The following is a 24,124-nucleotide window of genomic DNA, read 5'->3' on the forward strand; positions in this document are numbered from 1 at the left end:
TCGAACGGCGTCATCAGGTTCGGCCGTTCGCCTTGTTGCTGGTAATGTGGTTTAAGCTGACCGCGATGCGCTAACCACACCGCGCTTCCAGCCGACACCTGAAACGTGTTCAAAGAGAATTTTTTTAAAAATGTTACCAAAATCCATTTCTTTGAAATGTTTTTATTATTATTCTTATACCAAACGGTATCACCTGCCGTCAGGTTATCTAACTCATCAGATGACTTTTTGTTAGATACTATAGGTACTTGTACCTTATCATCAGAGGCATGCTGAACAGATAAATGTTTTTTATAATTACTTTTAGGATTTAATAAATCTAGCATAGTCTTTGGTTTGTATGAGAACACTTTCTCCGAGGGTAATTGCCCTGTACTCGTCGGTATGTTATTTCTAAAGTTCATCAAAAATAAGTTAATCTGGTCTTCCAAATCAATATTATCCAACTCCGGATCAATCAAAAACTTTTTCAAAACGTCCTTAGTAGTTCTTACAAGTCTCTCCGCTTGGCCATTGCTCTGCGGGTTATAAGGAGGACTTTTCATTACCTTAATTCCTTGCCTACTAAGAAAAGAAGTAAAGTAATGAGAATTGAAAGGAGGACCACCGTCCGATACCAGAACATCCGGTAACCCAAATCTAGCAAAATAAGCAACCAGCTTCTTCAAAACTTTTGCACAATCCGTGCCATGCTTCATCCACTCTACTTCCAACCACTTTGAGTACGAATCTACAATTAGTAGAAAAGTGTGATGTGAAAAATAGAAGAAATCAATATGAATTCGGCTAAAAGGCCTGGTAGTTGGCCATTTAGACAAAGATTTCGGTTTTGGCACCACTGCCATACTACCACAAATGTCGCATGTCGTAACATAGTTTTCTATATCTTTGTTGATTCCAAACCAATAGACTTGTCTTCGTGCCAATTGTTTCATTTTTACTATCCCTGCGTGATTGGCGTGTAAAAGTTTTAAAATCCCGCTTTGCATTACACGTGGTATCACCACCCTGTCTTGGTACAATAAGCACCCTTCAACTTCTTCCAAATCATTCTGATTTGCAAATACGTCCATAAAGCGTTTGTCTACCTTTGCTGGCCAACCATCACGCAGATAGCTTAAAATTTGTTGTAAATAAACATCGTCAGTTGTCGCCTTAGCAACCAAAACAAAATCTATTGGGCAATCTTTACTGAAGTTAATGCTCCTAACGAAATCTTGATCCAATTCGGCTGGTACCGACTGCTTCAATGGAAATCTCGAACAAAAATCCGCATTTCCCATCTTAGCAGACGGTCTGTACCGAAGCTCAAACTTATAAATGGACAGTTCCAAAAAATAACGCTGGAGTCTTGTAACGAATATTGAATTTTTGCCTTCCTTGCCAAAAATTCCAAGCAAAGGCTTGTGATCAGTGTAAGCAATGAAATCTTGTCCAAATAAGTACTTATGAAATTTCTTAATAGTGCAAACTAAAGCCAAAGCCTCTAAATGAAGAATAGGATACTTCTTTTGCGCGTCATCTAAACTAAAAGATGTAAAACAAATGGGTTTTTCAACACCATCAACAACATGAGCAATCACTCCACCCAGGCCATAACCTGATGCGTCAGAAACTACCACACTAGGCTTGTAAGGATCATAAAACTCCAAAATATTGGCTGAAATGAGAGATTGTTTACTTTCATTGAAAGCTTTGTCACAATCATGACTCCAAACAAACCTCACATTTTTCCTCAACAAATTATACAAATGGTACAACTTGGAAGATAAATTTGGAACAAAACGATTATAATAGTTAATCAAACCCAAAAAGGATTTTAGTTCATGTACATTTGTAGGCACTTTTGCTTTTTGAATCGTTGAAATTTTGTCAGGGCTGGTCAATAAACCTTTGTCCGTAATAATATGTCCCAAATACTGAAGTTCTGTAACAAAAAATCTGCATTTTTCCCAATTCACCTTAATATTTGCCTTTGCAAGTTTTTCTAAAACAATCAACAATTTGCTTTTGCAACCCTCAACAGTTTCACCTGCTATCAGAACATCATCCAAGTAGCAAAACACATTTTCAATTCCGCCTAAAATTTGATCCATAATATGCTGAAAAATAGACGCACTAGGAGAAGCCCCCTGTGGTAAACGATTGTATGTAAATAACCCTTTGATTGTATTGATGACCATGAATTTCCTGGACCTCTCCGATAATGCAAGTTGAGTATAAGCTCCTTCGAGATCTAACGAACAAAAAACCTTGCAATTAGCCAATTTAGCAAAAAGATCACTAGCAACTGGCAAAGGGTAAGCATTAGCCACCAAAACTTTGTTAATTGACACTTTACAATCAATAACAAGCCTTATCTTATTGTCTTTTTTCATAACAACAATTACCGGAGATGCCCAGTCACTGGCCTCAATTGGAGTGATCACATTCTCTTTCTCCAATCTATCCAAATAAATTAAAACTTTCTCCCTTAAACGGTACGGAACGTCATAAGCTTTCTTAAATATTGGGACATCACTTTTTAAAACCAATTCCGCCTCAAATCCTTTGATTGGGGTGGAAAAATCCTTAACAAAAACCTGAGAAAAATCTCGTTTAATCTCCTCAATCCATTGATCACTATTTTGCACACTCACGCTGTTAACTTGTTCATCAATATTTGCATTGTTTGAAAAGAATTGCCTCCATTGAGGAAAGAAAACATCCATCCAATTCCTGCCAAAAAGCGGAATAAATTTGAAATCAGAATTTAACACAAGCAACTTCAATTTATGCTCGAAACCATTAAGTTTAACCCAAACATCTGTTTCTCCCTCAATTTTGAGTTGATTACCATTAACCACCAAAAGTTGCTTATCACACCTGTTCAAAGGTTTGTCAAAAAGTTTAAAATACTGGACTTTTCCAATCACAGTCACAGTAGACCCACAATCAATCTCCATTTGGACGAAAACATTATCAATCATGACATTTATCAAACACGGTTCACTGATTTTATTAATGGACTCCACACACATGCATTGTAAACTACCTTGGTTCCACTCGGAGTAGCTTTCCGCATCCGAAGTCTCCTCATTCGGATCCTCCCTCGTATTCATACGCCCCAATAGATCCGCCAGCTCCCTCTCAGCACTGGTTCCCGGTCGCGCCATCTCGACGAAATTCACAGCATCACGACGCAAATTCTTCCAGGTGAAGCACCTCTTTTTAATGTGCCCCAGTTTCCCACAATAATCGCAAACAGTCTCAGAATAATCAGGCTTAACCCTCTCAGTTCGATTATTGAATCTGTTGTTGTTGTTGTTGTTTGTGTTTCTTTGATTGTTATTACGGTTATCACCTTGAAATCTGACTGAACGTTGTGTGTTATGTGTATTTTGTGCGCGATGCTGATGATTATTTTGACCCGATCTATTGTTGTTGTATCTATTATTGTTTCTATTGAAGCCCGATCTGTAATAGTTGTTATGTGTGTTTGAGTGTTGTCTATTGTTGTAGGGATGTGAACCTAACCTCTCGTGCACCGGTCTTCGAACTTGGTTGACCATTTCAGGTGGAGGGTAGTTAAATTGTCCAAAATTAGCACAAGAGTTTTGATTGTTAAGTGCATTCACGTTACGTTTTGCTATGTTCCATGTTGTGATGAACTTGTCCATCTTGTCCAAAGTCAACCCCTCCTCCTTCAACAAATTCTCCTTCAAATTCCCGTCAAGAAGACCCGCCAGAACTCTGTCCATTATGGCCACGTCCTTAAACGCACCAAAACCACAGAATTCCGCCTGCAGCTTGACCGCCTGCACGAAATCCTCATTGGATTCATCAGGTAGCTGGTTTCGCTGACTAAAACGAAAGCGCTGGACTAAGTCCGGCTCCGTTTTGTCCAAATTTTGTTTCAATTTTAACACAATATCAGCATAAGAGGCTTTATCCAGCTCATCTTTGCAGTAGTGCAGCTTTAATTGAGAAAAAAGAAACGGTCCGCAAATCGTCATGAAATGCGATTTTTGGCGATCAGCCGCAACTTGATTTGCGTGAAAGGTATAGGCCAGTCGATCTGACCAGTCCGTAAATGACGTACCCTTTCTAAACATCTCAATAGAGGTAGCTAACCCGTTCGAACCCATGTCTTGATATCAAAAATCAGGTAAAAAAAATCAAATTCCAAATTTCCCAAAGAAAAAATAAAAAGAAAACACAAAAATCTCTATTACTGCAAATCCAGGGATCAAAACAAAGAAAAGCTTGCTACTCACCGATCTCGCACCCGGCCTTTGCCAGCAAGCAAACTTAACCTCCTGCACAAACTCGTCGTGCGCACCGTGCACCAGCACAGGAAAACGTCGTTCAGCGAAGCAAAAGTTTGTGCACCGGCTCAAACAGCTGAATTACACCGTGGCGATTTGGCCTCACTAAATTAAAGAAAAAGAAAAACTCTCTTAATGAACCAATAAATAAAATGGCGAAACCTTTTGTTCAAACGAACAAAAGATTCACACACACACTTACAAAGCAACCCGGTTTTAGTCGATTAATAAGCTCACATGAATTTTTCCTCACAAACTCCTCAGTGATACTTGCTAAGGAATTATTTTTTTTATTGAAATTATTTTTGGCAAAAGATCACTTGACCCCAATTGCCCTAGCTTACCAAAGCTGCTTTCTCCCAGTTCAAGAACAAATCGCCTGGCCACCGCCGCCAACGAACGCTCTCCTTTGTCCCAAAAATGCCGCCGGAACTGCCGACGCTCCAAACCACCGCAAAAAGCAGAACCTTCACCGCACCGAATCAGCAAAAATCCACCGGAATACGCCGCGCAAAATCGTGCCACTTGCCGCCCGAACCACGGAATTCGCCGTGCTGCGACCGTTCCGATGCGAATCTCCGGCCAACAGGTACCGCACTTCCAGGCACACCGACAGAATCCTCGGTTTTTTGCTGCTGCTCACTCGGCGTCGGTTTGTAGAAAACAAAATGGTGCCGCCGCTACTCGCACACAATGGCCAGCAATTTTCTTCCCCGATGCGTGCACACCCGAACAGGACGATCGTTTCAATCCCGCAAAGGAAAAATTGATATAAAAAACTGTCCGATTGAATACACCACCGAAAGATTAAATCGCTCGCGTAGTTCTTCACTCCTTCGTCGCCAATTAAAACAACCGGGATTTAGAGATGAGAGTTGTGTTGTGATAAGGTTTGCAGAGCAGAAAGTACGATGTTGTCCGTTTGGAGTTCAGCGGTAAAAGAGGCCGAATGGAGCGCAAGCTCGTTTATTTAAGGTCAGATAGAAAACGCGTGTTACAAGTATTTGTGCTGTCATTTGACGGCACTCAAACGAGGGGCACTCAACAATGATGACTAAACCAAGCCAACGTGGAGGTAAGAAAATAGGACACTTGCAAGGAACCAGAGCCATGCTGTTTTGTCCAGCACTACGGATGTAGTTGGGCTCCTTCCGGGATGTTCCTCGCCTGGGTGTGTCAACCGACGAGTATCATCAGTATCATGCACTCTTGGCCTGCAAAATGGCAAAACAGCAAAATGACTAAATAGCAAAAAGCCAAAATAGAAGAATAGTTAAATATAAAAAAATCAATTGAAAAGTTAAAAAAAACTTAAAAAAATAAATAAATAGATGGCGAAATAACTAAATAGAAAACTAGCAAACTGGCAAAATTGCATTATAGGAAAATAGCAAAAATAAATCAAGAAAGTTGAATATCTAAAATAATAATAAGTAAAGTTGTAAAGAGCAAAATAGTTAAATTGCCAAATAGCAAACTTGCTAAATAGTTAACTGGCATAATAGCAAACTATTATTAAATGACAAAATAGCAAAATGCCAAAAAAGAAAAAGCGAAATCGCTAAATTTAAATTAAAAGCAAACTAGCAAAATAGTAACACATCAAAATAGAAAAAAGGCAAAATGACTAAAGAGCGAAAAGCCAAAATAGAAGATCAGTAAAATAGACGAATTTAAAATATAAAAATAAAACAAGTTAAAAATGTAAAATACAGATAGAAAAAAGCAAAATAGCTGAATTAAAATAATAGCAAGATACGAGGGGGACGTCACTTCCGCGCTAACCGAGCGATAAAGCTTCCTTTTCAAACCTTTGCAGCGTTCACTTTCACCTTTCCGCTTTAACTTGCTTTAACACGCGTTAACCGCGATAACTTGCTTTTTGGTTTACTTTTTCTTGCGTTCTCGCATCACACTGCTCGATTTTTTGACAGCGAGAACTGTCAAGAGCAAATGACAGTTCTCGTTGTCAAATTAGTCGAGCAGTTTGTTTTGCTAAATTTTTCTCCGTCACCGGACGGATGGTGGTCAAAAAAACGGTGGCGCCCTAAAAGGAGGAAGCAAGATACGGCTTAAAAGAATGCAACTTCCGGACGGAACATTAATGGAAACGAGCGTGTTCCGGGGCCGGTATTGGGTGCGAAGAGCCTGCAAACGGAGCTGTACGACGATGAACCTGCGGAGAGCAAAACCGGTAGGGACAGATCAGCCGTCAGAACCGTTTCCTGCGCTTGCGAAGGGTTCGAGACGGATCGGTCTTTCGTCTATTTCGTGGTGGGGACAGCCTTTTCAGTGCGGGAGTTTGCAAAAAGGATTGGCCAGGAACGGCCGCGAAGTGTACGCCGGGAATCGAAAGGCGGCTCTACTGGTGGTGAGCAGTCTGAAGGAACAGAGGAGTACAGTGGTGGCAACCTGTAAGTGGCCATTGTTATCCTTGAGCTGGCTGGTGAAAATCAGGGCGAAGCGGTCGAATATCTGTTGTATCTGTTAATCGGAGAAGACCGGAATCTCTCAGAGCTAAAGCCGCCGACCAAACCGAGCAGCGCGACCTGCTACATGGTGTTGGTTAGTCAAACACTATTCTTACTTTAGTTTTAACTTAAATTGTTTTTTCTTCATCCTACAGGACGGCATGATTGAGACTGGCCGTGGACAACTATAACGATGCATAGGGACGCGTTGCCCAGCTCGGAGGACAGCGTCGACTGCAGCCGGCACAGGCTCCAGTTGTTCCGGAGACCGTCGCAGTTGCGTCCAACAGAGGTGGTGGATCCCACTTGAGCCTCTTGGTAAAGAACTCGGCCACACTGTTAAACATGCCGGACGCGGCCGACAAGGAGTAAAACGAAGATCTACCTGTACAACCTGACATGCTGATGAAGACGTAGGGGTGCTCATATTTAGCCCAGATGCTAGTTATATATGTCCGAACAACCCCTGAAAATATCAGGTAGATTCTGCATAAATAAATCTTAAGCTCTAAAGTAAAATAAACAGTTTCAACAGAAAAACCAGGATTTTATTCAATTAAGTGTACAAAATCATATCGAACTAAGGAGGCTGCGGGACAGATGCGCCGCGGGGTGGGACCAGTGCGCGAGACCAGTGCTTGGGAACGTCTAGCTTGGAGTTGCCGCCCTTACTGAACGCTGCACTTGAGCCGTTGATCTTTCTCTGAATGCTGCCCAGCTGGTTGAGTGCGTTCAGCGCTCGATCTTTTCTGTGATTGTGATGCAGCAATGTCGGTGCTTGAAGGAGTCACGCTTGTAGACCAGGTCGCGGATCGACTTGAGCATTTTCTTGGTGGCCATATTCAGCTTGAGGATGGTGGTTGTTGATCTGGCGCAGATGGAACAGCAGCAGCACTTTGCAGACCTTAGGACTTGTGTCGGTGATTCATCTTTTTGGGCATCATGTTGAACCAATCGTGACCGGTCAATTCACTGCGCGGAAGAGTCCCTTCGATGAGGCCGGGCTCGGGAATGTTCAGATTGGAGTTGCCCGTCCTTGAATAACTCCGCCAGCATAGGCACCGGTGCCGGCAAACCATTACTGTTGATGCTGTCCTCGCGGTGGTCCAGATTCAACAGCGGACCTCCGTTGGACGCACCCGCGAAACTATTCGTATCCGCGAGGAACAGGAGAAACTCGAGAATCAGCGCATGGCAATACTGTTGGCCTGCGAAAGAACCAGAATTAAACCACTAAAACTTCCAGGTAGATTCGGACCAACTTACGTAGGCACTCAGCTGCTCGTACAGGCCGTGAAACAGATGTAGACTTTGCGTCGCCAGGTTTTAGTCGTCGAAGGTGATCGAGTTTACCGCGCCCAAATGTCGTTCGTACTCCTGGACGAAATCTCCACTGCGGGTGTCCCACTGAAAGAGAAGAAAATTTGAGGCTTCTTATCCCATTATTTTTTGTTGAATCTACTCACGCAAATGATCTTATCGGACGTCGGACGTTCCCGCCACTAGCAGGAAGCACTGTTCGGGGATACTCGTTCGGCTTATTCTCAGTCATGCGGTTCCGGCGCTGCTTTTTGGCCATCATCTCCTCGATCACAACCTGCTCGGCCCCGTTCGGCCTGGACATAAGTTCCTCGTCCTCGCCTCACAGTCCAAAAAATCCATCAACTTCTCCCAAATTGCCGATCTTCAACTTTTTTCTCTTATCCCTTGCCTGATTCGCTATAAAAGATTCAAACACCGTCTTCCCGTCCGTGTCGTACGCGGCCTGCAAGTGCCCCACCACCTCCACTCGGTCCTTCCTCCACCGACGGATCAAACGCGTCCCATAGTTGTGGACCGTCTTTCGCTGGTTCTCAAATTGAAAGTCACTGTGCCGCCTCCACAAACCCTGAAGCATATTTTTCGGCTCCCGTATCTGCTCCGTCAAACCCGGATTCGCTGGACCCGCCATCGGTTCAAAAATCTCCTCGTACCTCGGACTCGGGATGATTCCACCTGCCCCGTGAGACCACCAGCGGGGCGGCAAATCTGCAGCGTTTTCGTCACCGAATGGGCAAAACAAATTAAACTCACAGATTGCTTTGTTTATTTACGAAAACTGCAGGAAAATAATCAAAACAAAGAACGGGTTGCCAAACCCGAAAAAAAACTACTCGAAAATGACGGCAGGGTTGCAAGATCGATTTGGAAAGGTTCAAAAAACGAGCAGACGCTGACCGCTTTAACTCTCTTTAACGCGCGTTAACTTGCGATAACTTACTTTCTGGTGGCGTTATGTGGAAACTCGGTACGATGAGTAGCGTTGATGCTTTTCGAGCTCGTTTTCGTGCGTTTTAGTGTGTTATCGCGGAGTGACATTCCCCTCGGCAAGATAGCAAAATGACAAAATATCAAAAATTTAAAAAAAATATGAGGATAGCAAAATATCAAACAAGCATGACAAGGATAAGCGTCATCCACTAAAGACGAAACACCCCCCCCCCCTCCCCGCCCACCCTCCTTACAAAATCCTATAATTTATTATGAATCGAATCGATACATCGAGAACAGGTAGTCACGCATATAGGTGACTTCATCAGCTGAGCAGCGATCGTGTCCACCGTGTTGTTTGATCTAAACGGTTGCGAACTTTCCTAGGTAGCACACGTTGATGTGCAACGATTTGATGAGTGTTGAGCCGTTCATCGATGCTCCGGTTTGGTTCAGACCAACATGTTCGGGATCTTCGCGACGTCCTTCTCCAGCTGTGTTCTCCATTCGGATTCGGTGTAGTTTAAACCCAAGAGTCAATGACTGTCCAGCTCCGGTCGCGGCACAACAACTTCATAGTTGACGTGTAGTGCCTCATCTGTAATTCTGTAATTCTGTAATTTCGGAATACATTCGTCCGGCTTCAGCTGAAGATTCATGCTGTCCCATGTTGCATGTTCGAGTGTAGACCTACGGAAAACCTTGCCGCGAGGAGAGGTGAGTGAGAAGTACACGAACCACCTACGACATAATTCCTCGGGCGGCCCAGGTCAACTCGAAGTTACCCCAGGCACCCCCAGTGCAGGACACATTGGGGGTAGAAAGCGGATAGAATTTTCAGTGAATACAATAATTATGACAATATAGGTTCATATAATCCTTATTCCTTGATCTTACCTTTTGACACTATCAAACCTAGCAATATTACTATTGCATCTTACCATTCACCTTTTGATAGTGTCAACTTCAAACCTTCATCCATTGTGCAATTAACACATAATTTCCGCTATATTCTTCATGAGGAGTCGTCGTCTACTTTCTTCGACTTATTATCACTGAACCACGGCGCGATATTGTTCTCACATTTTTTGAGCTTCAACGACCGATTGTTATTCACGCACTTATAAAAATACTTGTTCTGTTTCGCGGCTTTGTGAAAAATACACGTGTGTTGGCTGATACAATGACTTTTTCGGTCATCGTATGCTCGCAAGGTACATGAAAGAGAAAAAGAGAAAAAATGGGATAAGTACAATGTAAAATAAAATCGAACATTGGAACAGACTAACACAGAAAGAAAGAATAAAGAAACCTTATTTTGCAACTAGACAGAAATACCAACTTGTAACGAGAAGTTTACAAGAAAACAACTGAAGTTGTGAAATATGGGACAAGACAAGCAAACTAGAATAGTTAATATATATAATAAAACAGATGGAACGTACCTTTAATCATATTAATAACAGTTAAGCCCAAATTTCTTACCAATTTTTTTCAGCAGTTACATTTCTACAATAATGTATTGCGATTCCAAGATTGAAGAATAGAGTAATTAAAGTTTGTGAGGTAAGGGACAAGTTATAGCAATAGCAATATATAAGTAGATGGATAGATTTTACTAAATTTTATCTTAAAATAAAAGGAAAATCTAGCTTGTTTTTGAAAATAGCCAATGCACCAATTGCAAACATACAGCATTTCACGTTCACACCGTATACAGTAAGAGTGATAAACTATATGTCCACATTCGGCGCATCACCTTTTTCAAAATACAGGAAATGATAGAAGGAAGGCTCCATTATGTAGAGCGGAAGGCTTCTGCAACACTTAGAACTCAGACCATGCATCCTCTGAAATAAGAGAGAAAGACAAATATTAAAATTGTGGTATTATCACTAAATCCTATCATCCTTTCACCCCCCAAGACATGGTCTATCCTTCGTGCCTTCGTGTCTTGGGTGATGGCGAATTCTACCTTCTTCAATGATCTTCGGACCATCTCCAACTAGAATTCACAACAGGACCTCCCTCGGCTCCAGTTTACAACATGACAGCGACGAGAACACAGCCGAATGGGAGTTGACAGTATCAAATGCATGCTATACCCTTTGCTTGCTGGATACTTACTAATAGCAAAGGGCGAGAGTCCTGCGACTCTCAGCAATCATGAATACTGCCCATTTGCCACAATGACTGTCCAGCTCCGGTCGCGGCACAACAACTTCATAGTTGACGTGTAGTGACTCATCGTCCTCAAAGTAACCGGAATGACTCTGTCAGTCCCAGTAAGCACGTCCGATTGGCCGATTCCTGCAGACATCCAGCAGACCGACCCGTACTTCCACACACTAGACCGGGTCGACGTGTTATCTCGATATTTTTCAAGCTATTAAAATCGGGACAACTACAGTTAACCAAGAACCTTCTACAACTCCGCGGGACTTACCTGGTCTGGATCGTCGCAGGTGATGTTGGGTATGCCGTTCCTGAGTCACAGTTCAGCCACACCGCAACGCTCGACGAGGTGAGCGCATTACGCAAGCACCCGGTCGGCTTCACCGCCGACCGCCAGACCCGGGTGACCCCATCCGATACTCCCTTCCAAAGAATCTTCTGGCTGAACAAACCGTCCGACTTTATCCGCGTCTTCGAGCATACGACCGTAATGCATGGGACGGCATCTGCGAAATCTGCAAAGATGAAGAAGAGAATTTTAAACTGGCTCGGGGCTTTACTGGATTCCTGGGAATGATGAGTTCCGATTCACTGCAAACCAAGCCGGCGCCGACGTCGATGCCACCAAGCGGCGTGCGCTGTCGTAAATCGGCAAGTTCTTCGACGTGTTGAACCTATGCTCACCGGTCATCATCAAGGCCAGCGAGTTGCAGCGAGTTTTGCTCGCTGACTTGTTGTGGGATGTGTTGCTGGATAAACGGCGAGTACTGGGAGCAATTTCAAATCGCACTTCCTGTCGTGCGATACATCCGGATCCCACGTTACGTATTCGACTCGAGCATTTCGGGTGCAGATTGCTGTCCAAGCTGGTGGCCAATTTCCTCGCAGCGTTGAAATTGCCGCTCCGAAACGGCGGACTGTGGTCGGACAGCCAGGTGATTATGACTTGGCTCAAGAAAAAGTTAATTCAGCTTCAATCGTTCGTCCGCAAGCGTGTCGCCGAGATTACAACTACATTTGGCTGTGAAGACCTTACGTGCGCACCAAGGAGAACTCTGCCGAATTGGTATCCGTGGCATGTTTCTCGTCCCGCCGAACTGAACCTTTCGTAGTCCATCGTTTGGCCTTTCTGTTTTGCCCCCTCTAAATGGTTGCCTTAGTAGTCGATCGAGCTTCCGAATCTGAACAGGGGGGTTCCGAACGATCCCTCCGAGCCAAATCCGTCAAAGGCACCTTCCGCTTCAAAAGAGTAATCAGGTCCAGCGGCAGCAGCTCCGGGGTGTAGCCAACATCGCCAGCCGATTCGCCATCAACGGCTCATGTGCGCACTCCGGACTGGAAGGTGGGCATGGCGTCAAATAAGATACAGTCGACGAACGAGGCAGAATCGGTTAGGTTCCGACGGAAGCCCCGGCATCGACGAACGATCCGGCGGAAGCGTCAGCATCGGCGAACGATCCAGTAAATGCCCTGTTGGCGGGAAGATTAAGGTTAGGTTTCAGGTCATTTCTGGGTCTGGGTAGATCTTACCCGGCTTTGGCAGCAGCGTTGTACTTGATGAAGTAGACCTCGGTCTTGGCACTAGCGTAAGTATCGACGGCGGCGTCAGCAGCGGCCTTGCCCTCGGGGTTCTTGATCAGAACGTAGACAATGGTCATCTCTTGGGAACGGGTACGAGCGGCGGCAGCCGGGCGAGGCCTTGATGAACAGAACCTTGTAGTGGGTCTGGGGATGGTTCTCGACGCGGGCCTCAGCATGGGCTTCCGAAGCAACGTGGTAGTAGAAATGCTTCTTCACGATCTCGGGCTTGACAACGGTAGACGCCTTGGCGCTGGCTCCAGCGGAGAAAACACTTTCCCGCTTAGCGGATTATCGAGCTCTCCAAACGCATACTTGGGATTAGGCAAGTGCAGTTCTTGCCGTGGTAGTTAAAAAAGCTGGTAGGCGTCAAATAACCAGTTTCGACCCACGTTCCGAGCTCCGCCAATCAAATCAAACTTGATCTTGTTGGTAATGTTCTCCGCCAGTAAACATCTCCAGGACGCTCTTAATCGGGACAAATCCACTCCGGACACGATGCTGGTTGACCACTCCTTGGACCAAGCAACATATCGCACTAAATACCTCGGATTTTAGATGATTCTGGCTGCGACGGTCAAAAACGCGCCACAAACGTTTCGAAAAAATAAAATAAACAAAAACTTGCTTGACAGATTGATGTCACAGAAGATGTCAAACAGAAGGGGAGAACGAGAGAGAGAGAGAGAAAGGCAAGGAACAATTTATTTTTTTTACTATTATTGTTGGCCTGATGTTTGGTGAAGTCCATTTTAAACCATTAATCCAATTCCGAAGAATAATAATTACAATAAAACGTGTTTCGTTATCGAGAATTGAAGACAGTGATCGAGTGTTGGAGGACTGTGATATACATTGATCCCTTTTGCGATGTAAATTGTAATGTTTTATTTCGGTTTAACTAGGGTATTTTAACCATTAGTGGACCCCCTAGTAGAGCCGAAGCACATTTTTCACAAATTTTCAGTATTTTAAGCACTTTTTCATAACCCTTTGTACAAAACAATGAAATCTGAAGTCTTTTGAACAATTTTGACTATTTGTTTCATAAGTTATTTGATTTTGAGCAGAAAAATAGCCATTTGAAAAAAAAGTTTTTTTGCCTTGTTATGGACCCCCTTTTCCTATAGTGGACCCGGGTCCATAATCCGATTGTGGACCCGGGTCCACTATAGGCAAACTGTTATTTTTATACCAAATTTAACCGATATTTGATGTTTTGATGCATGGTGTAGGTCTAATGATAGATATAATGAATAAAAGATGGATTTTGCTCACTTTTCATTATAAACAAATATGTTTTGTGAACAAATTTGGCTTTTAACAACAAAAAACCTAACAGACATTTAAACACATTTATTTCCGAAAAAGATCAGAGAATACGTTTCAAAACCCACTAGGGTATTTTAACCATTAGTGGACCCCCTAGTAGAGCCGAAGCACATTTTTCACAAATTTTCAGTATTTTAAGCACTTTTTCATAACCCTTTGTACAAAACAATGAAATCTGAAGTCTTTTGAACAATTTTGACTATTTGTTTCATAAGTTATTTGATTTTGAGCAGAAAAATAGCCATTTGAAAAAAAAGTTTTTTTGCCTTGTTATGGACCCCCTTTTCCTATAGTGGACCCGGGTCCATAATCCGATTGTGGACCCGGGTCCACTATAGGCAAACTGTTATTTTTATACCAAATTTAACCGATATTTGATGTTTTGATGCATGGTGTAGGTCTAATGATAGATATAATGAATAAAAGATGGATTTTGCTCACTTTTCATTATAAACAAATATGTTTTGTGAACAAATTTGGCTTTTAACAACAAAAAACCTAACAGACATTTAAACACATTTATTTCCGAAAAAGATCAGAGAATACGTTTCAAAACCCACTATAAACATAAAAATAATTAAAAAAAAGTAATCTTGATGCAAATTTTTCCATATTAATTAAAGAAATGGTTGACCGAAACTAAATAATAGATACACAGTTGCTGGTAAAACCACGCATGTTTATTTAAAAAAATGTTTTGTTATTTAGTTATTATTATAAAATATCATTTTAAACTGCAATTATGATGCTTCAGTTAAGTACAATTAACTATAGTTTTGATTAATTTTAAATTTTTACGGCTTCAGCATTTTTGGTACTTTTAACATGAAAACAGCTATATTTATACTCATAATTGAAAAAAATATGCGTTTAGGTTGATAACAACAAGCATTTATTGCATGTTTTAGAGAAACTTTTGCTTAAATACACAGTTTTCTTCATTTTTGAAGGTTAAATTAACAAGGGTCCACTTTTGGAAAAGTTTGGATTTCGTTGTCCTATATTGGACCCCCCCTAATTTTTGCTCGAAAATGGCAGTTCTTCGCTTTATTTTAGTAAAGATCCTTTAACTTACATTATTTCGACTTGCTGAAGTTAAATAATCACTCAAAAATTGATTGGATGGTTAATTCAATCATAAAATATAAATGCAGTTTTGTTGTGAAAATGCTAGTGGCCATGGCTGATTTCAGATGTCGAACTCAAAACACTTATTTTGGTGAAAAGGACAATTCAATGTCAGTCAACATTGTTTTGAATGATGCTGAACATGCCAAATAAATGATTTGTAGACAACAACACGCTTGAAATTGTGATTTTATTGAATTTTTCATCAAAAACCCTTCAGAGGGTCCACTATAGGAAAGGGGTCCACTAATGGATAACGTACCCTAATAGACACAGAAAAGTTGTAAAATATTGTCTTAATTTAACGTGTTTTAAAATAATTTAGAGATATCCTAGAGCATTAAAAACACATTAAACCATTGCTATCGTCTAGATCATGCATAAGTGATAAATAGTTATGAATTGTTTACAGAAATGCAATTTTGTTCTAACATTCCATCAATTTATTTACAAGAAATTTTATGTATGGCTTTCGATAAAATTTTCGCTAAATACTTCAAAATTTTGCTGTTTAAATATGTTCACTCGTAAATAATTTAAGTTTTCGTACAGTGATTAAGTTATTACAAAAATGCTACTCTAAATATGTTGCACACCTTTTTTTTTCTTCGCTTAAATAAGGAATTACTCGTTACGATAGTATTGTAGTGCACTTAAAGTGCAGTGAAGAAGTAGTGAAACCCAAGTTGTTTTCAAACTCATTTATTAAGTAAGGGAAGCTACAACTCTAAGGCGTTTAATGCATTGCGAATGATAGTTTACTTAAGTCTTTTTTCGGTTTTACGTTTTTCGTTTTCATTAATGTTAACTCTAGAAAAGTACTTCTTAAACCTATCTACAGATCGGTGATGATGTCCATCGATTCGGCTATCGAGCGGCTGCTGTGCACCGAGCTGGACCGCGTGCTGCAATCTGTGCCGGCAGCCGCCACTCCGTCAAGCGCCAGCTGGTTGGCCTCGGCGATGGCGAGCATGTGGCGCTTCTGCAGGTCACTGTGCAGCCGGGTGAGCGTTTCGCGGATTTCGATCGACGTCGCGTGCGACTTGGTGAGGGCCACTCCGGCGTCCCGCAGCGCTTCACCGTAGTTTCCGTACTCCACGAGGGCTTTGGAGCGGGCGTAGTAGCCGTCGTAGGCGTTCGGTTTGATGTCGATCGCTTGCGTGGCCAGTTCTATCGCCTCGGCAACGTCCTGTGGAGGGAGGGGTTGGAGGTGGTTTTTTAGCTTAATTGTTAGGGAGGTTATGTTTTGGTCGGTACTTACACTCATTTTCCTTCGACAGCGAGATAGATTGAGCAAAAAGTTAAACTTGAGTTGCTGGAACGTTGCGTTGCTGGCAGTGTTGTTGTTGCTGTCGGTTGGCGGCACGAGTCCGTCCGAGGCGGTTGTGCTGGTTGCGTTCGACGTGCCCGGATTGGAGGGAATCTTCTTCAGGGCGTACTGATACCGGTGGGAAGCTTCTTGCAGACGGTTCTTTCGATACAGCGTGTTGCCGTCCTCAAGCAGCTTGTTCAGCAGAATTAGCCTGGAATTAGATTGACGTTTAATCTTATGTCCATGAAGCGCTCGCAGCAAACTTACATTATTTCCGACTTTCCGTTTGCCATCGCCCACGTGGCCGGTCCCAGTTTGGCTCCCCGCTTCAGGAAGACTTGCACCACCTGGACGTTACGACACGCGATGGCACGGTCCAGTGGTCGCATCCCGTTGATGTCCACGTGTTCGATCTGGGAGCCGTGATCGAGCAGCATCTGCACCAGTGCGGCAGACCCCTGGTACGCGGCCAGATCGAGCGGAGTCCGACCGGTGCTGTCCGCGTGCTGTTTGTCGGCGTTTCTTTCCAGAAGACATTTGGCGGCCTGCTGCTTGCCCCGGAGGCACGCCCAACTGAGAGCCGTCAGGCCATCTTTGTCCTGCGTGGCAAGGTCAGCTCCTGTAATGGGGTATTGTTAGTGCAAACGCCTTAAAATCAAATTTAGTTAATCTTACCACGATTGAGCAACAGCTCGATGATTCCCACGTGGCCCTCTTCGGCGGCAACCATCAGCGCCGTCTTCCCGTTGCTATCGGCTTGCTCGACGTCGGTTTGACTCTGCAGCAATCGTTCCACTATCGCCCAGTGGCCTTCCTTCACCGTGATCAGCAACGGCGACTGCTCCTTACGGTTCGTTACGTCGGTCGCCGCACCTCGACTTAGCAGGATGGTGACTGTTTCGGTGTGACCGTTGGCGCAGGCCGTAGTCAGCGCAGTTTCACCGGAGATGATGTCCAACCGGTTGACCTGCACTTCGCCCATGTCCAAAAAGTCCTCGACGATCTCGGTGTTTCCTTGTCCAGCAGCTGCAACCAGAGCCTGTTGGGCTGCTTGTTCCAAGCCAACGTCGTTGCTATCCGGCCTCGGGTTCCAGTCACACGCTACCAGGTATTTGACGACCTTTAGCTTCCCAGTGATTGCCGCGTGCACGAGGGCACATCGTTGCGAGGTGTCGGTTTGACCTAGGGCGCTTCCCGCCGCAACCAATTGCCGAACGACGTCGCAATGACCCTTGGCCGAGGCCAGAACCAGTGGAGTGCATCCCTGGCTGTTGGTTTTCTCAACGTCGGCACCAAACTCCAGCAGCAGGCTGACCATCGGCACAATGCCCTCGTGGGCAGCTATGCAGAGTACCGTTGCACTGCCGAGGAAGCAGGTCACGTGATCCGGCGATGCGCCGCCCAGGAGAAGCAGCCGTGACACTTTGATGTTCGGACTGTACACGTTTCGGAGCGTGCAGAGAGCGGACGATACGCAGGAGGTCACCGACGACACCCAAAACGCTTGCAGGTCGCGGGGAGATTGATGTTGAGGCGCTGCCCGGTACAGGTGAGCCTTCAGGATGTGATGGCCCAGTTCCAGGGCCTGTTCCGCATCCAGTGGTGACTGCAAGCGGGACAGTCGAAGGGCTATGCCAGCATGGCCGTTTCTGAGATCGCACAAAAACTTGGTACTTTCGCCGTCATCCCGGCGGATCAACCATTCCCTGAAGGACGGATGGAAGAACATGTACGTGTTGTCGATGCGTTTGATCAGGAATCCTGTGAGCGTCTTAAACCGGCACACGAACTCCTCCCAGTCGATATGTTCACCACCTTCGCCTTCCACCACCAGAGCGTTGATGGAGTAGAATATTTCGGTGAGCGTTAGCGGGTAGAGCGCCGCCAGGCAAACGCTCAAAATGCTGGAGATTTTGTCGTACGCGGTCGTCGTCGGGAATCGAAGGTTGAAATTGAGCAAGAATATCTGGGCTAGCGAAACGGGGAGCACTTTGAAACTGCTCGATTTTATCACCAAACTGCCTCGTTCGATCAGATCCAGGGCCAGCTTGGCGTACAGGAACGATCCCTTCGTCAAGCCGAGCAAGTGCTGGGCAAACTTAAAGTGCAGACTCGTGTTGATGATCTCCTTTCCACCGGCAATGTTGTGCTGAATGCTGGAACTCTGATTGATACGGAATGTGATATACTCGAGGATGTCTTTCTGTAGCGCTTCGTTGCTGTTCCAGTTGTCCAGGCTCATTTTCGTGTAGGCTAAGCCTTTGGTAAACTCCAACATCTGGGTGCGAATCGTGGCGATCACCTTGAGCCACGACGGGAAATGTTCCGTCATTTTCTGCAGGAAGGACGCTATCGTATCGCCATGATCGGGTCGGTGATACTCGGCTTCGCACAGTCCATCAATCAGAATGACACAATTCTTCGGCGGTATCTTACCCACCCTCCTCAGCGCCGAAAGCGGTTCCAGAATACCCATGACCATAGCCCGTTCAGGATCGGCAATACATTCCTTTACGCTAAGAACGTTCTGAAGAGCTTGTTCGCCCAGCAAGAACTCATGGTACGCTGCAAGTTGCGGCGCTTGGCACAGCTGAGCCGCCAGCGAGTGGATGAAATCTGGTATCAGGCAGGTCGAGTTGTTGTCCGCTTGACAAAAGTGATACGCAACCACGTGCGAGGCAAGATTCCGCAGTCGATCGTGCGCCACGTTGATCTGGCAGTAGATTCCATCGTTCTCCTGAATCGGCATCTCCTTGCGTCGTCCAAAACATGAGTATTCTACAAGCTGAAGCAAGAGAGCGGTCTTGCCCGTGCCCAAATTCCCGCTCAGCAAAATCCCAGGCGAATCCGTCGACTGAACCGCATTGGCCAGTTCCCGGACGAGCCAGTGACGGCCCACAAACAGCGGGTCGGGCTCCTGGGTAGGTACTTCGAAGAACAACGGCTTCAGCGTTAGCTGCTGGTGCTGACGGTACTGCGCAAACCGAACCTTCGGATCGATCGGACCTCGGATTTGTCCCGATCGCGCCGATCTCCGCACCGTCGTTTTCCTCGACTTGAACAGCGCCAAATCATCCACATTACTGCTGTTTTGAGACGCTGTTCGAAAATGATCAATTAGACCCAAACATAAAAAACAAACCCTAAAATAATACTCACTGGTCACGGAGTGTCTCCTGCTCAGCGGACTGGACGAGGCGTTGCTCTGCTCGGATATCGACACGGACATCATCGAGCCGATCGAATCACAGCCGGTGTTGTAGTGGTGGTGGTGATGGTTGGGTTGGTCCTGCAGGGCCAGTGCCCGCGAAACGTCCGCCTCGGAAGAGCCCGTCAGCGTCGACACCGGGCTGGTGTTGGTGGACGTTAGCGAGCTGCAGGACTGGATCGGGGCGCGCAGATTTCGGCGCGGGTTGTTCTCCAGGAAGAACCCGAGCCGAACCTGGAGCTCGTCCTGGGAGGATTTCGATTTGCCGTTCAGCAGCATCGGTTTCACGTTGCCGCCTTCGTCGTCTGGTGGTGGAGGAAAGAATTGGAAGGGGTTGTTAGTTATGGTGGAGTTTGGACGAGGTAATAATTAAACATGCGAATTAATTAAAATAAAACATGGTTATTGTAAGACATTGTTAAAAACATCGAATAAAATAAAATCAGGTTAATAAATATAAATCTAGACATTAATTCTAGGCATTAATTTCAGGTATGAGATTTCTAGATTAAATTTTCAAAACAACCTATCCCTCATGGGTTTCCTATGCAGATAGGGCCTTTTGAAAATTTAATCGAGATTTGATATACAGTCCCTTCGGATAATAGGATCTTCGGATAATCGAATTATGTATAAGAAATATGTTTCCTGGTCTTATTTTTTATCGTCCACTTAAACCCATAAACTACTCTAAAGTGATTTAGAATTTTTATATCCAAGATAGTGCCCAAAATGGTGGTGATGAAATTTTGAGAAAATTCATTTGACATTCCAGATTCGATTATCCGAAACCCTCAGAAAAACTCACTTTGGATAATCGAATCGCCTTCTTTTTATTTGCCATGTTTTTCATTGTCGAGCTTGACAGAAATTTTAAATTCAAGATGGCAGCCAAAAGGGTGATAATAAAATATTGAGAAAATGTATTTGGTAATTTTTAAGGCAATCGACAATTTCAATTTGACTGAATGGGGTAGCAGAATTTGAATTTAATTTTTTTTTGTATAAAACAAGATTATAAAAAAGGAAACTTTTTTTTTGTCCATGATTCGATTATCCGAAGTTTCAACAAACCTTCGAATAATCGAGTCTGTACAGCAATCAAAGAGGCAATCCACTCAAATTTGGCTAAAATGTGGTCGCCGAACTAGAGTTAGATGTTTTTTTTCATGATTTTTTTTATTAGGTCCTTTTCAGTGGACCTGGTTAGGTCCGAGTCGGCTTTCTTAATTACATTTTACCAGAGAATAGAGACATCTCTATCCAGGGATGGAATAATCGCAAAAAATCGTTTTCGCTTGCGAACTTTCTTCACCCGCGAAAGAGAGAGGAGATAAATCACGCACAAGAAAATTGCTCCCGAACTTCTCCAAGAAAATCAATCTGCTAATGATTTTTGTGAATTTCCTTGTCAGCACCACTTAAAAATATTTATTTCACTTTGTTTACACACATTGCCCATCTACAAAATCTTACAGACCGATCTTCGGCTCCTTTTCAAAAAAATCCCAGGTTTTTTTCAGCGTTTTGGTTGTAGTGGCACAATTAAAGAAGAAACCCCCCAATGTTATTACATATTTGAAAAGATACACAGCTAAAAAAGTAGTAATCCAGCTGCGTGTAAAAGGCCTGGGTGTAAAATAAATAATGCATTATTTTATGCAATTTTATGTGATTTTACACTCTGAAATATGTAGCCCATCTGTATGGGAAACCTACTTGACCGAAATGTCAAGCTCATATATGCGTTTTTCCTACAAATTTTTCATCGGTCTGATGGCCGAGTGGGCCAAGGCGCCAGTCCCTACTGTAGGTGCTGGGTTTGAGTCCCGTCGGTTGCAACTTTTTTTTGTGTTTGCAAAAATTGTACATGCAGTGTGTAATATTAAGTGTTTATTTTGACGAAGGTGATGTGCATGCTTTTGCATGCGATTTTACCATCGGATTTTTTGCTGTGTAATTGATTTTCCAACATAGAAATGACATGCATAATGCACAATATTATACCTGTGCTTCTCCTGAAATGAAAATGTAGCGTGACGGGACAACATCGTAAAACTGGAATTTTAAATGGCACACCAAAAAAATCGACACAGTTTTGCCAGATTGATTTTTTAAAACTTTTGCTCTTCTACACATTATCACAAATTGAAAAACGAATCTTTTGCTCCTTGAACTGAAAGATTTGGTTGAGATTTGAGTTTTTGCCAGCCATTTCTTTTCGTGACGGGACAACGAAAGGAGCAGATTTATGAAAAAACTCCTCTCCCATTCAATGACTTGCAGACCTTATTTGGTCAATATTTTTGGCATTTCAGATAAGAAAACGCATTTAAAGCACATTGCAATTATTAGATCATAATTAAAATGAAATTTTTCATACAGTATGTAAAAAAAGTATTTACACCCCTTGGGCACTATGCACATTTTGTGATGAAACATGTAAACAATTTAAAGTTTGACAGAAACCTAGTACTACGTTTTGTTCAGAAACTCATGCCAGACATTTTGCTACAAAAAGCTCATGAAAAGATGATTTCTATAAAAAGTTATATAACAAATACTTTTACGAAAATAAAAAAGGTGCAAAAAAAGTTTGTACACCTTTCGAAAAATTAACATAAATAATGTTATTTGTCGACAAATCATCATAAATCCAGTCTCCCAACTCCAAATAGGCATCCTTGACTGATTAAAAAAATAATTTGGATTGAATATAAAGTTTACTAACTACTTAGTATAAAAGTTTATATAACTCTGGAAATTCTATATAAAACTTATCTAAACTTAATTTTGCAAACTTTTAATTCAACTAAATGTCAATATATTACCATAGAATTGCTAAATAAACATTTTGAAGTGGGTATAACACCGTTTTGGGGGTATAAGTATCGATAGAATAGATTTTTCGTTGGAATTTCGTACCAACCCGGAATTACGTCGTCGGAAAATCTGCCGGCATCCGAACCGGTCCACAATTCACAAGTCAACCTATGTGACATCAGAAAGGGCATAAAATTTCCGATCTTTTGATACCCATACATCCAGGTTTTCTATAAAACCCACGTTTTTAAATACCTAAGCAAAAACGTTGTTATGGTTTCGTTTGAGCAACCTGCCAAAAATGTATGGAATTTCTTATTTTTTGTTCTCGTGGATCAAACTTACTTATTGCCCAGGTATTTAAAAACGTAGCTTTTAAAGAAAACCTAGATGTTTGGGTAATTTTATGCCCTTTCCGATTCCACATAGGTTGACTTGTGAATCGTGGACCGGTTCGGATGCCGGCGGATTTTCCTACGACGTAATTCCGGGTTGGTACGAAATTCCAACGAAAAATCTATTTTATCGATACTTATACCCCCAAAACGGTGTTATACCCACTTCAAAATGTTTATTTAGCAATTCTATGGTAATATATTGACATTTAGTTGAATTAAAAGTTTGCAAAATTAAGTTTAGATAAGTTTTATATAGAATTTCCAGAGTTATATAAACTTTTATACTAAGTAGTTTGTAAACTTTATATTCAATCCAAATTATTTTTTCAATCAGTCAAGGATGCCTATTTGGAGTTGGGAGACTGGATTTATGGTGATTTGTCAACAAATAACATTATTTATGTTAATTTTTCGAAAGGTGTACAAACTTTTTTTGCACCTTTTTTATTTTCGTAATAGTATTTGTTATATAACTTTTTATAGAAATCATCTTTTCATGAGCTTTTTATAGCAAAATGTTTGGCATGAGTTTCTGAACAAAACGTAGTACTAGGTTCCTGTCAAACTTTAAATTTTGTACATGTTTCATCACAAAATGTGCATAGTGCCCAAGGGGTGTAAATACTTTTTTTACATACTGTATAAAAAATCACATTGAAAATTGAAAAAAGTGACATTTTGGTGTAGCTTCGCTAAGAATCGGTCAACAGGTCATATTTCGACGTGTGACGTTACACTTGCAAGTGTAGTAGTGAAAAAGATGTTCCGCCGAATAAACAAGATGATGATTTTTTTAGATTTCTTTCACCGATCTTTCATGCGCGAGAGAGGAGAGCCATGCTCCCTTCGGATTTTTTCTCTTGAGGAACCTCCAATGATTTTCTTTTGACGATGATTATTCCATCGCTGACTACCACATAAACGCCAAAACGACGTAAACGCCACGGGACACAAGATTTAATGGTGTTTTTTTAAATGCTTTGATTACTTATAACATATGGAAAGACCAAAATAAGACTTAGGGTTCGTTTTTAGGTTCATTTTATCAAAATGCCATTTTTCCTAGATCAGTAGTGTCCCTACCAATTACTTGCATTAATTATTACTGCCGCTCAAATCAAGTCCGTCCCATATGTAATTTC

General features: G+C 42.8%; 1 protein-coding gene across 5 annotated transcripts in view; it reads right to left on the minus strand.

Annotated features, from left to right (window-relative positions):
• The window catches only part of LOC120430438 (protein TANC2), a 163,681-nt gene that overhangs the window by 23,707 nt on the left and 115,850 nt on the right, over positions 1-24,124 (minus strand). For 4 of the 5 annotated variants that reach the window (XM_052709771.1, XM_052709772.1, XM_052709774.1 and 1 more), the window contains 5 exons: positions 19,713-20,066; positions 17,229-19,652; positions 16,821-17,172; positions 16,503-16,764; positions 15,796-16,430 (listed from right to left, as the gene is read on the minus strand). In XM_052709771.1, coding sequence (XP_052565731.1) covers positions 16,077-16,430; positions 16,503-16,764; positions 16,821-17,172; positions 17,229-19,652; positions 19,713-20,066 — 3,746 coding nt within the window. In that variant the 3' untranslated portion in view covers positions 15,796-16,076. Of the gene's footprint in view, positions 1-15,795; positions 16,431-16,502; positions 16,765-16,820; positions 17,173-17,228; positions 19,653-19,712; positions 20,067-24,124 lie in introns of those variants that run through there. The other variant, XR_008212414.1, reaches the window with a different exon arrangement.

Source organism: Culex pipiens, chromosome 3 (assembly GCF_016801865.2).
Source record: "Culex pipiens pallens isolate TS chromosome 3, TS_CPP_V2, whole genome shotgun sequence".
NCBI lineage: Eukaryota > Metazoa > Arthropoda > Insecta > Diptera > Culicidae > Culex > Culex pipiens.